Source organism: Athene cunicularia (genome assembly GCF_003259725.1).
Source record: "Athene cunicularia isolate RWA chromosome 3 unlocalized genomic scaffold, athCun1 chr3_part1, whole genome shotgun sequence".
NCBI classification, from domain to species: domain Eukaryota; kingdom Metazoa; phylum Chordata; class Aves; order Strigiformes; family Strigidae; genus Athene; species Athene cunicularia.
Genome location: NW_020799097.1, coordinates 84,725,600 through 84,740,128, shown reverse-complemented (window position 1 = coordinate 84,740,128; position 14,529 = coordinate 84,725,600). Strand labels below are relative to the sequence as shown.

The 14,529-nt window shown below is 35.1% G+C and overlaps 1 protein-coding gene across 14 annotated transcripts in view; it reads left to right on the top strand.

Moving 5' to 3' along the window:
• RGS7 (regulator of G protein signaling 7) overlaps positions 1-14,529 on the top strand; it is a 258,562-nt gene that overhangs the window by 109,808 nt on the left and 134,225 nt on the right. For all 14 annotated transcript variants that reach the window (XR_003397989.1, XR_003397987.1, XR_003397988.1 and 11 more), the window contains exon 2: positions 5,190-5,286. Coding sequence is in view for 9 of the 14 variants with exons in the window: in XM_026844729.1 (XP_026700530.1) it covers positions 5,190-5,286 (97 nt within the window). In the remaining 5 variants the exon portion in view is untranslated. The remainder of the gene's footprint in view (positions 1-5,189; positions 5,287-14,529) is intronic.

Here is a 14,529-nt window from a genome sequence, read left to right as displayed (position 1 = left end):
TATATAAGTATATATATATATATATATATATACAGATTTGTTGCCTCAGTGAACCACAGCATAATTCTTACAAATTTTCTGCATCCTGCAATTACAGGCTTTTTAGCTGATGGAGGTCTCAACAGAAAATTTGTAGTGTAGTTGGTGGTGTGTGAGACAGAGCATATGTAGTACAAATGAGTTTCAAGATAGGAGTACTGTTGAAAGCAAGAGCAGTTACATTAATTCATCAATAGTATAATACTAACAAGATGAGAATATATCTATCTATTCCGTATAGTTAGCCTGTGTTGGAAAACAGAAAAAATGGCCATTGCAAGGAATTTTTCAGTTCTCTCCGACCCTGCTGGTTTTGTTCAGCCCATGTTGCTTCACATACATCACTGCAATGGGGTGCTGGCTAGGGAAAGCCTCCTGCAACCTGCTGGCCAGCTGCACTAATGACTTCGGACTCTGTAATGGGTTTAAGTATGGAGGGGAAAAAATGTCGAAGGAAACTTGTTGTTTAGTGTAAGAAATTATTATATAAGGCAACTTGTACTTTGTTAACAAGTTTGGATGAGGTTTGTAGTTAGTTCCGCTGGGTTATTCCACCCCTGCATGTGGGTAAAATGAAGAAAGATTTTAGCAAAATTAGCAAAGCTATAGTGTGGGTGGACCCTGGTACACTCAACATAAGAGCAATCCCCTATTCTGATGTACAATAACCGAGTACAAAATTATGTTTAGTTTCATGCTAGTATTCTTGGGTGTACTTTTAATTCTCTGGCACTGAAATTTGTTTTAGTAACAGAAATCAAATTGAGGTATCTGTAAATGTGTAAGTAGGTCAAGGCTTTAAGATTTTACCATGTATTTTTTGAACTTTAGTTAATTCCTGACCACTGCTTTCTTTTTTCTAGTCTTGGAATCCTTGTATCTAGTGACCACCTTTATGTGGAGTTGATTTAGTCTTGCTTTTAAGGAAAGAAAAATCTCCTGTCCTGCACTGACAAACTTCTTCGGCTTTTGACTTTTGTTGTCTTTGAATTAATTTAAAAAAACCCCACTTCTTAAGAAGCAGTCGTGAATTATGGTGCAAGGGGATATTTTTTGCAAGATGTGTGGATAATTAGTGATAAAATTAATATTTAGATTTAGAAATTTAAGGATCAGGCTCTTCCCAAACCACATGGCACTGAAACCTGAGGAACTGTAAAAATTCTGCTCCTAGTTGTATTCATTTCACCTATCTGTAAGTAGCTAAAGGATACAAGTCTGATTTGTTGTGAAGACTTCCACTGTAAATAATGGACAAAGACACTACTTTTGGGTAGTGACTGATGATTAAAGATAGAAGAGATGAATCATACCCTGTATGGCAGAAGCCTCCTATGACCATATCAAAGAGGAAGAGAAGCCCAATAAGCATAGTCCTTCAATGGACTTTTAGCAATACACGTGACTGAGAACCATCACCTTTGCTTCCCATTTGATAAGCTCTCTTCCTCAGATGGCCAAATACTACTGACTCTGTGGGCTTGTTAGTTCTCTGTGGGTTCTGCCCTTGAGGTAACTCGTGCATGTCTCCATGCTTAGCTCCCAGTGTGTTTGGAGCATAGTCAGCGGTCTCATTATTAGGTAGTGGCTCCTGTATCCTGTAGCATTTCTATTACAAGATATCACTATTTTCTTTCTTTTTGCTTCATATAAGAATCGTTGTCACTGTTGTCACAGAATTAGTCTTTGAAATAGATTTCACAGAGTCCTTACATGTCAAGATGAAGACTGCAAATTATCTTCACAAGGAGATGAGTGAAGTTTTAAGTATTAATATTGTAAGTTTGGTCTGAGTTGCCTGTGCATCAGAAGGTTAAGTGGGTTTTCTTCAGGGTTAGAATTGTCTCACTGATAAACAAAGGGCACATTTTTTGAAGGATACATTTATTTAGAAATGCTCCTGTAGCATCCTTGCTGCACTGTGAACTTGCTTCTATCTACACTTTCTCTGTTAATTGTGTATAATGATGACTGAAAAGCTAAAAGATGGCTTACACAACTTCCTTTTTTCAAGCACATTGAGCTTCATTTGCAGACTTATCAGAGGCAGTTGTTTGTGGATTTGTTCTCTTTGAATTCTTTGAGAAGGCTTGGGGCTAAAAAAGATCCCATATTATCAGAGCTAGTCAGATAAACACATAAAGAAAAACTGTGAAAACCTAATTCTGAGGTGAAGTGAAGGAGCTTGTATTTCACTTTTGAGCATTGGGTCAGGTGATTCAGAAGGAAACAATGATACATCAGAAAGGAAAATTATTATATCAGGCAGCATCTTGTGTTTCCCAGATTAGACTTCTTGAGCGAAATTAGATGAAGATTTTCTTTCATCATTCTAATTAAAATATTCTGCCCTTTTCATTGTCTTAGGTCATTGTTGATGAATGACAGAGAAGTCCCTTGAGTGCTGCTTCCCAAATATTATTAAATGAGATGTTTTTCAGTGGAAGAGATTATACATTTGCTGAATTTAAAGCAGCTAAAACAGAAATAGGGACTACATATTTTGCAAGTTAAACTGTGCACCTGCATATGTTGGTCTAGATGGTTTTGAATCTTTAATTGAAGCTTTTTTTTTTTTTTTTTAATTTGCCCTTCTTTTTCCTGAGTTAAGATTTAAGATGACCACAAAACACAAGTGACCTTTTAGATTTCTGCACAAAAAATGGGAAGACAAGTAAGAATTTTGTAGTCTAACAGATAACATACAGAATCCCAGGTCAACTGTAACTAATTAGAAGTCTGCTGTTGTGTTGTATCTTGTTTCTTTGTACACTGAATTAACTAGGCAGTTTACAATGATGCTGTCTGGAGTGTGAGCTGCCTTTTGCACAGAGGGTGTTTGTTCCTGACATGGAACAATAATCTGAGCTAGATGTGCAGGGGAAGGTGTAAGTTTGCAGTGCAGACATTCTAGAGCTCACTTTGCTAATCAAAACCAGAGAAGTCCCCTAGAGCTACAATCCCTGTCAGAGTTAGCTTTTATAAAGTTCAGATCAAATCTTGTCCACGAAGAAAATTTAGGTAAGCGTATGTGCATGTCAGTTAACAATTTATTCCATATACCCTCAAAAGACTGATTACTGACAGCACTAGGAATGCTAGGCATTAAACGTTTGCACTCTTGTGCGTTCCTGAGGAGTTAACTGCATATCAGTACCTGTAATATTGTGTTCCAGGATTATGTCCCACGTCTGTAGCAATCCTTATTATAATGCAAATATACCTTTATCATCTTGCCTTATGTATGAATTGTCTTCTAAACTTTGTCCCAGTGTAACATACATTATTATTCACTCGGCAGTTCTAGCAATATTCTTATAAGCTTACACTGCATGTATGGAATTTATCATCAAATTTAATTCTGTTCATTTCCATAGAAGACCACACACCTATGGTTATAATATACTTTATTGTTTAAAGCAAAGGTATTTACCTGAATTTGAGTAACTCCTTATTCATTTAAGGGCTATAAGTTTATCAACTGAATTTAGAAGGAGTTTGAAACAAGCCTTCACTTATTATATGATCACAAATGTAGGGATAGTTTGTCTGCTTGACAATGTATTCAGGACATTATTAATAACCTTTTCTATTTAAATAATTAAATTCCATGTCAGATGAAAGTAATTACAATGGACATTAGTTCTTTTGCTCTGTTACATTTGTACATCCCTTCATTCTGAGCAATGGACTTGATCTTTCACATCCTGCTAACAGTATCTGCTTCTGGCGTGTACTTTATGTTTTGGGTTATGCCACTGGATTTGTGTTCCTTGAATTGTTAGTGTATGATCCATAAGTACATGGAGCATGTGAACCTCCAGACACTCTCTGAATAAACATGTTTTTCATGAGCAGTTGAACCAATTGATTTTGTTTTCATTTTTGATATGGATTTTTGTTCTTTTTCCCTGTGTACACCACTGGTGATCCAAGCTCCTTTTCCCTTTCCTGACTTTATAGAACTCCCCCATTGGGCCAATTAGTGCACAGCTACAACTAATGCTAATTTGCTGTCTGACAATTTGGGTCATCTGACTTCTGTGGAAAAAAGGTGTATTACAGAATTTTGTCTCTTAGTCTCTTTTTTTCAACATAACCCAGACACAAAATTTTAATGAATTCTTTGGGAACCTACTGGGGGGACAAAGGTGAGATAGAAAATTTTTTTTAGATTTTACTAATAAAATAATATTAAATGCTTTGTCACACAGTTTTTCATATGGAGTATGTTGGTGATTTAAGGAAAAAGGAAGGATAGTTGTAATTCCTTTTATCACGTTATTGAATATTTTGAGAAGTTAGATATTAAAAGAAGGAAAGATGGAAGTTATCTAATGTGTAAACTTCAATTACAAGATGTACAAGAATAAAAACTGGCATTGTCAGCCAGTGACTCTATCTAAATATTTTTTGTGTTTTCCACTAAAAGGGCTTGCTGTTCATAGTTCACATGAAAATGAACCTTTGTGTTAGACATAATTTATAAAATGCATGGGCCAAATTAGCCCAAAAATTTAAGTTGGAAAATATGAGCTAATGTAAAAATATAAAAAAAATATAGCAAGGTGATTTTAAACATTTATATACTCATTCCATTACCTACAGAAAATCTTATGTTTCTGGCTCTGCTGTCTCCAGGGATGTAAAATTGCATCATACTGTATTTTTTTTAATCTTCTCAAAATAAAAGCAGGAATTTTTGCTTTAAACTGAAAAGCTCCAGTTTTGTTTGAACAGCCTTTTTGAGAGTTGTATCAGTCCCCTAGAAGGCTGTATGAGTCTATTTTGCTTTTATATGTGGTACAATACCGGTAATACAATCAAAACATTAAATTTTATATCCAGCAATAGTTTTAAACTATTTCTTTTAACTACTTTAAACTACCTTAACTAAATCTCTTTGCTCTGAGTCAGTATTTCTTTCTCAAGAGACTTTGAGTGCATACATTTTTTTACTGTTGTCCACGAATAAATTACTTGCAGTTTTTTAGCCTGTTTATATAGAATATAAATTATAAATTAAAAGGAAATAGCAAGACTGGACTATCATTCTGAGAGATTGATCTAGGATTTCTTGGAGAATTTATTTTAGGGAATAATTCTTGCTTTATTCTATCTCTATTTTCTTTTGTTTTCTCTGTGTTCAGATGGAAGATGTTATAGCCCGCATGCAAGATGAGAAAAATGGGATTCCTATTCGTACAGTCAAAAGTTTTCTTTCCAAGATCCCCAGTGTCTTTTCTGGTAAGTGAATTTCATACTGTTTAAAGTTTCCACTCTACTTTATGTCAGGGGATGCTCAAATTGAAAACACTTTTAGCTGAGTGCTATGGGGAATTCACAGTCATCTGCTCTGGAGGAAACATTGACTGTCCTTTCAATACTTTAATTACAGATATTTTTCATGTTTCTCTCACACTGGAGTGAGCTTACACAGAGATGTTTTTGTCCTGTAAAGTTAAGTTAAGAGAATACTTAATTTACTAAAAAAAAAAAAGTCAATTATCTGAAGAAGGCAATATTTATTGCAGTTTCAGCATTTTAGATCTGCCTTTTACCTCATTTTCATGGCAAGTATGAGTTTAGTGTATAGGCCAGTACATGAAGAAAAGAACTGCCATAGCAGCAGCACAGAAAGAAAATCATCGTTGCACTCTGCAACTGATATGAATTGTGTCTGTAGACATTTATTACATTTATGATCTGCTTTTGTAGCTGGCTGCCTGTGCCCAGAAAGCTAAGACTGAGATGTTTATGGTGATTTCCAAGACAGCTGTAAATTTTATAGCTAATCCAAGGCAGTATTGTCATAAGCACAAAACTCTGTCCATTTGTTAATTAACTAGTATAATATAAATTTATAATATATTTATATTAATATAATATAAATTTCTTTATATAATTTTATATTGATTTATGCATTTATATATGTGGATATGTAACATTTTGCTACCAATTAGTATGGAGTTTCTTTGAAATAGATGTCATTAGTGAACTTTTTCTGTACTCTGGTAACAGTTGCAATGTTTGTAATGGAAAAGGTAATTCTCACATACGAAGTATTTATAGCAGTTTGTACTATCCAGAACAGCAAGAATTCTATACTTTAATTTTCAACCTTTGGAATGTTTTGCTAGTGAATAATTCTGGCACAAATAAGAAAAGAGTCTTAATAGTGAACAAAATATCTTTAAGATTTTAGAAACTACTTGTACAAAAACTATCCTCTGAAAAATACATGTTTGCTTCCCGTAAGTTAGTACAGCATGTCATTCTATTAAATAAACCATATTAATTGTTATTCTCTGCTTTACCTCGTGTGCTATGGATTTCAGATTAGAAAGACTATGGTTATTTGTATAGCAGGAGACATTATTTACCAAAATGTTTTCTTTTACTGGAACAGACATCATAGTTTTAAAGATTGTGTTAGAACATATATACAGTAGTACATAGCAGTCACTGATACGACACCTTTTGTGTTGAGGCATTAATTTTATCAACTGCAGGATGAAAGAAAAACATAGGAGAGTTCATTTTTTCCCTTTTTCTCCATTTTTCTCCCTCAAATACCAGGACAGTAATTTTTGGTACCCACCAGAACAGCACAACTGTCATTTTAGTTGAAATAATCTCCTTTCATGTCAGTTCTTTATCCTGGATGGAAGCTGAACTCTTCAAACCTTCATGCTGAGAATAGCAGGTTTCCTTTAATGTGCTAGGAGTTTATGTATATGTAGCAAATGAATCTCAGCTTGAACTAAAAGCTATTGATTGCTAGGAAACATGGATGTATTGTTGTCTAAGCATCATGATGATAATCATGAAAATGTATATAATAACAACTTATAGTACTGTTATTGCCCACAAAAGCAACCATATGAAAATGATCAAATCAAGAGCAGATGCTCTTCAGTTAAAAAATACATTTATGCCTATATGCTCATATATATATATATATATATATATATATATATATATATGTGGTATGTGCATCTATGCATAAAACCCATGTATTATACCCAGACCTCTGTCCCGGTTTATGTCCGTAAAACTAGGAATGTTGCAATTGTCTGTTTGGGGGGAGAAGCAAAATGGATAGGTCTACCACACTTAAGTCATGTTCCTGCAAGCACTTAGGAAAGACCTGTAAGAGTCCTTTAAAGAATTTGTAAAACTTAAGGATGTCTATAGATTGTCTGTAGGTATAGGGTCTTATGGGCTAGCATTTTAATTATGTTGTTATAAAACCAAGAGAGGTATTTTTATTTTTGTTTAGTTTTATTTCATAGTATTGCTTCTAAAAACAGCAAGTGAAAAACTCGTTGAAAGAGCAGTCACAAGTCAGCTTGTTGGGTCTGGTGAACTAATGGTTTCGTTACACTCAAAGCTTATTTTACACCAAGATCTGCACCATTCACTGTTGCAGAACAGATCTATACAGTCTCCATGTCCATATATATATATATATATATATATAAATATTTTAAATTTGTTTCAAATAACAACTACACATGGCATTTTCAACATAATTCTATACTAACTCATCGACACTGGCTCACTGCCTTCTGGGGCTAATGTAGCAGTTTACTGTACGCCTATTATGATTTCAAAAATGTTTTTGTAAAAGACCCTCTCCATTACAGAGTCTTGCTGAATTACCTCATCCAGCCTGTGTTTGTGAGAGTAAGTACAATGAGGTCTCTGAACAGAGAGAACGTACAATGTGCTGTAGCAGATGGTTTTTGTAGTGATGGTTCACCTCAAGCTGAGTCACCCATAGTATTACTTGAAAGTAGGCTCAGACTGAATGCAACAAAGAGATGAATTTGCATGGATAGCTTTGCAGAAAACAGACTAATATACCTATGTACTCTAGTACACTGATGACTGAAACCAGATTTGCCAGATTATATTTTAGATCCTATGCTGGTCACTGATAATGGAAATTCTGCTGGAAATTGTAGTATTACTTTAGTTCTGACTGTTTAAGCGTACAAGCAATGCTATGGTATAAACGATCATTGTTTGAGTAATAGCTTCCTGTGTTTGAGAATGGAATAATCTATTTTTATTATGAACAATATAGTCTGTTTAGCCCATTCACTTTATAATATTGAGTGTGAAAATCACGCCAGAGGTGCTGTTTTAAAAATTGTATTGTTCTAAAAGTCTATCCTCTAGTATAGCCTGAATTGTCTCTGAACTGAACTGATTATACATCAGGGGAACTGAAAGTTTCTTGAGGGAGGGACTGAGGCAGTTTTCTCCGTAGCTTTAAGTGTAGTCTGGACATCTAAAGCTGGGCTTGAAGATGACAATGAAGTAGTTTCCTACGTGGTTCTTGGGAAATTTGACTGTTTAATGCCAAAATCTTAGTTGTCCCTGTCTGTGGATCTAAGTCACTTTATATGATTCATGCTGATGACCTCAGTAATGGTCACTTAGTTTTCAGAAAGCACATGTTTAAAACAGTGGTTGATGTCTGACTAGACCGCAGTAGTGCAGGACCCCCTGTATGCCTGCAGCATAGTCATAATAATGTTATTCATCAGATATATAAGTGGCTTTGATTTAAAACTTTAAAGGCTCCGAGGAAAAATATAGGCAGGAGAGTTTGCTCCGTGTGTTTATGCATTTTGATAAACAAAAGAAGGGCTTGCTGTTGTTGTCTCCATAGTTTTAAAATGTTTTGGAAAAGTGGAAAAGGTAGTTTATATAGACATCTTGCCATTCAACAATAATAATTGCATGAAAGTTGTCATGTGCATTCTTTGCTAACAGTGATTAGAGCATTAGGAATAAAAAGAAGGCAATTTGCCTGGAACATGGTTCACCATTAGACCTGGAAATGGATTAAAAAACTTGCTTGAAATGATGAATGTAGGGAGTCTGACATATGAATCATAGGAATTAGGAGGAGCTCTAAAATATCATTTTTATTTTTGCTAAGGAAAGACAGCAAGTAAATGCCAAAGTTTTGCTGTTCACTTTAAAGCAGAAAGAGGCATTCAGAGTTTACAGATCAAGCACTTCAATAGCCAAAGGTTTGTTTTGAGGGTCTTTGTGCGGTGAGCGAGTGGGTTGGTCAGTATTAGTACTGAGAGCTTTATAAGCTAATCATAACATGGATATTTCATTAAGACAGATGTAGTGATACAGTGGTGTCTTATGGTCATTACAGAATATCAGTGTGATGCTTTATAGGACTTTAAAGTGTACAGGACTTGCATATGCCTGGTGATGAATAAAATCTGTGGAGAATGTACCGAGTGGTGTGTAAGCATGAATGAGGGACACTGTTTAGTGTTTTTACTGTAGGAGTGGGGAGAACTATGAGAAATTTAAGTTCAATTAAAGAATACACGCAGAGACAGAGTAAAAAGTATTCAAGGAAAGCATGTTCTTACTAGTTGTTACTGGCTCTTTCTGATGGCTCAATAATTTTAGAAAGTAGTCACAGCCTCAACCAACAAAATAGGAGAAGGAGATCAGTAGAAAGGTTGGTTTGTATCGTCTCATTCTGAGTTAAAGAGAAAGTGAAAAGATTCTTTTAGCTTTTCCAGAAAAATATAATCCCTGTGAAGTCTTTAGTTTTTTCTTATTCCTGTACGTGAAGCTGATATTGTGCCTTTTCCACCTAGACATTGTGTTTTCCCATTTTTTAAGAAAGATTATTGCCATCACATGCCACTTTTATTCATGGTTTGTTTTGGGTTTGGTTTTTTTTTTGTTTTTTTTTTTTTTCCCCCGATTTTGGAAAATGCGCATTTGTCTTCTACCTGGGAAATTAAGATAATGAGATGTTGCAGTTTGATTGGCAAATGTATTCATAACATCTCTAATTACCAGTCTTTATTTAAGCACTACTAGTAGTACGCTTGGTAAAAATAAAGAATTTATGTGTTTAAACATAAAAAAATACTGGTGAAAAGCAGACTAGCAGTCTCAGTAGCCTGGTCAGATGTAGTGAGAAACTCCAGAGGAAAACAGCATTATAGTAGCTCATCTCACCCACAAATCACAGGTGGATGAGCCCAAGGAATGAGTCACAGGAGCTACCTGCAACAACAGTATTGCTTGTTATATAGAGGCAGGCAGCAAAAAATAGACAGTGGTACAGTGGGAATTGGATGACTCAGGGGACTAATAACAAGAAAGAGAGCATTTCATCTGTCATTAGTTTTGATCTTTCCCAGCTGAGTAATGAGTTATTAGCATCTGATGACTTTTCAGTGCTCTATGTGAAATGAGTTGATAGGTTTATCCACTTCAGTACTGGAGATTACCTATCTAAATTACAAGATAAAAGAGAAAGTTCTACCACTTGGATTGACAGAAAAAAACAAAAGCGTAACACGTCAGTTGTCTGGTACCTTTGAAGCAAGGTAATATTACATTATAGATAAATACAAGGATTTTGGAATTTCAATTTTTGATACTTTTTCCAGAATAAATTAAGCACGTGGGAGAATCTAGGATTCCCATCTCCCAAGCCTCTAATTTTATGGACCATTTTCTTTTCTTCCCCCTTGGTGTTTCCAGTGCTGGTTTGATGACAGGTTCCTACCTTCTTGTTCCTTCTGTTCTTGCATTCTTCTACAGGTATAATTTAATAGTAGAATAATTGCTGGTTTCTTTATGTCAAATCAGCTTCTTGTTATTTGCAAACAGAACCTTCAGTGTTAAAACTGCAAGCTCGCTGCCTTAATGACATTCCAGTGTTAGTAAAATGCTTTGATGAAGAGATCTGTATCTACATGAAGGGCAGAAGCTGGCTCATTCACTCTCCTGTGCCTGTCAGAAGGGCAAATATTAGCAGGGACTTGCTGTCTTTACAGTTTGACTTTTCAAAGCAGAACTTTTGAGAATAAAAAGTAAATAATCCTCTATTCCTAAATGAATAGTTAATTTGAAGTTAAAACACCAGTTCTGCTTTTGTGTTGTTTCCATTCATCACTTGGTCAGAGTGACTGATTTGCATTCAAATGTTCGTGGTGTTTTGGGAATGCATATTTTTAAGCAGAAGTCTGGTTCTCTTATTTATTGATATCATGCACATGATTTTTAGTCATGACTAGAAGAGATTGACCAAGTGACACCATAAGATTGGACATACAGTCATTTCAGTGTAGTGAGATAATTAACTGATTAATGAGTTGTGCTTTGTATGCTTTAGCATTTCAGAAAACCAAAGTGGGTATTTGAGTGCTGTCTGCGTACCTTCGCCTCCTGTTTCTGTTTGTTTGCCTGTCTGTTTTGGATGCATCACTGGGACTGTAACTATGGCCAGAAAAGGGTGCTCTTAAGCTGCTTAAAACTCTACAAAACTTTAGTATTTTATGGAAAATCGTCTTAGTGAAAGCTTGACTGCAATAGTGTTGCAGTTGTGAAGCTCGGAATGGCCATGTGACAAGCTGTGGTGGGCTGAGATCAAGCAAGAGATGAATTCTTGTATTCACTTGAAATGAAAAGTGAATAAAAGAAATTGGAACTCTTTCCAATAACTTTAATACTCCAAGATGATTATGATCTCCATTTTCATTCCAAGCCATGTGCTAATATCAAACATTTAATAAATCACTGTCAGAATTAAAAGCTTTTCAAAATATGAAGGTATTTTCATTGGTTATTTTAAACAGAAAAACAAATTCTCATTTAAAAGTTGTTGCTTCTTCCTAACCAAACAACAACAAAAAATTGTATGCATATGTTTATCTTTCAATTCAGTGATGATTGCCATTGGGAGCATTAGTAAAAAGAAGAAAACGCAGTGAAAAAAGTCTGAGGCAATTTTGCAAAATTGTTCTATGAAACTGAAATACACTCAAAACCCATTGAAAACTCTTTTAAAGTAATCTGTGTGCAAACCAGTCATCATAAATGTCAGTTCCTTTAAAATAAGTAGATATGAAAAACTTATTTTCACAGACATTTGCAAAAGAAATAGGTCTAGAAGTCATGCATTGATGAGCAAAAAATCTTAATAATTGTTCTCTTGTTGTGAGATGGGAGATTTCTGGGAACATTCATCTTATTTGATGTTCGTCCACATGAAGTGCACAGTTTGAATTAGATGATCCCATTTCCCAAATGCTGCGTAAGGCCTTACGGCTCAGTGTGTTTCCGGAGAAATAGCTCTGGGGTTTGTTGATCATAGATACAAATTTGTTCCTAACTTTTCCTACTATGTTGTTTTGTCATTAAAATACTTTCCTCCCTTTCCTACACCTTCTTCCTAGCCTCCTCATGCGTTGTCAGTGTTTTTAGTGAAATGGAGTTGCACCTTTGAAGTGTGAGTACTTTTAAGAGGAGTATGGGAAAATGCACTGCCTTCACTATGGCCAAATTTTACTTAGTTTGCCACCCTTGGCACCCAGTCCCTGAACACTGGACATGTATCATTCATGGAAAATATGGGGTGAAAAGGGAACCCTGAATCAGCCTTACAACAACCTGAAATTCGCAGGAATTCTGCAATCTATCACAGCTTCATTTTAGGTAGCTGGCCACTGATTTATTGCATAACGCTGGTTAATTATTATGGTTTATATCATCAACAATGAGTAATACTTATTGAAAACAGAGAAAAGAAACCCCTCCAACACACACTCACAAACATACATAGCATACACATTTGTGCCATATATATTTGCCCATGGAGGCAGTGCATAATGTATCAGCTTAAAAAACCAAACTTTTAAGCCAATACAAGCATCATCTGTAGTAGTGTTTAATAACAGGTTCACTGAAATCTGTTACATGCATAATCAAAGCCTTGTAGGAAGAAAAGACTAGAATATGTGTAAGGAAGAGTGACTGTACAGAAATATATTCATGGGTTCTATGAAAATGGTTTTCCTTCCTGGCTATCTCTTAGAAAAAAGTACTGTTGATGTTGCATAGAAATAATTAGAAATAAAAATCAGTGATAATTTTCCAGCCACTTGCATTTTACGTAGTTGTTTTAATTAGGAAGCAAAGTATACTAGACTCCATCAGTTTATGAGGTACTTCTATGCCAACAAAGCTGTTTGTTTAAACTACGGCAGAATTTTTTTCATAGAGAAATTCAAAGTACACAGAAGAGAAATGTTTTCTGAGAAGAGAGAATCGCTACTGTGTTTGCTGTCACTAATTTCTGAGACAGGAGGGAAATTTGCTTCCCATTTTAAGAATAGGGAGAGGAAGTGTATAGCTGAAGACAAATGAAGTCCCAGCATGAAGTCCTTGTTGAGTATTAGTAGTGGTTTTAACACCATGTGAAATATGTTTCCTGATACACTTGATAAATAGTCTCTGGAAACCATCCCAGAAATGAACATCCACTTAATGACAAAAATAAAAGAAACCCAATCTAGTTCTTCTAAGGTCAGAACCCTTGAGTTTGAAAAGTATCCATTGTCTTGACAGAAATCACAACTTTTCAATAGTAACTAGGATTTGTAAGTGTGTTTTTGTATGAGTGTAATGTAATCCTGAAGCTGGGAATATGTGTTAGTAGGTTTGGGTCCTGAACATATGGTCAATTAGAATAGAACACAATAGTGACAGAGAATATCTGTGTACAGGGCTGTAGTTAGCAGGTACTGTAATTCTTTTATAAATAGAGACAAAGTTTTTAATACAATTACATTGTGGAGTATGCATTGAAAAATATTCAACTTTTTAATTTACATGGCATTGTACGCCATTGTCTGGTGGCATTATTTTTAGTTGACTGGTCATTATTTATTATATACGTATAGGAAGCAACGTAGACATGTGATAAGTATGGCTGGTACAGATACAAATTATATTATTTAGAGGTACTCTGTGAGGTGTAATACAGTGTAAACATTTGTATTTGCTTTTCTTTTTGAGATGGTACAAAAGCATCTGGGACAGTAGTCCCCTTAAATGATATCTAACTGCTCTTAAATGATGTCTGACTCATTTTGTGACTTCAAGCAACGTAATTTCTTTCTGCTTCTGTTTTACTGTTTTAGTACATGAAATTGTATCTTACTGTCTTTAAATCTATCATTTTAAAGTGATTTGAAATATTTAAATGAACTGCATGCAAAGAGAAAGTAGTGTTATATTTGCAGATTTCAATCTACCATTTTTACAGCTGGATAAATATAGTTGGCCAGCAGTTAAAATAATCAAAATAATTAAAATAATTCCCTGGAGATTATGCCTCTTAAGCAAGAAATCAAGTTACCAGCACCTCAGCGAGCACGTCAGCCAGCTCCTTCCACACCCTCAGGTGTATCCCATCCAGTCCCATAGACTTGTGTGTGTTCATGATGCAGTAGTAATATACTGATGTCACTTTGTAATAGCAAATGTCACCATAACATCAAGATTTTCTGTGTTAGTGGGGTGTTATTTGGTGACTCCCACCTCACTGCAAATATGCTGCACTCAGTCTAACTTTGCTTTACTAGGAGCTCGTGTGCATATGGATTGTCTGGAACTTTTCCCCTGAGCAGTTTCCTGGTA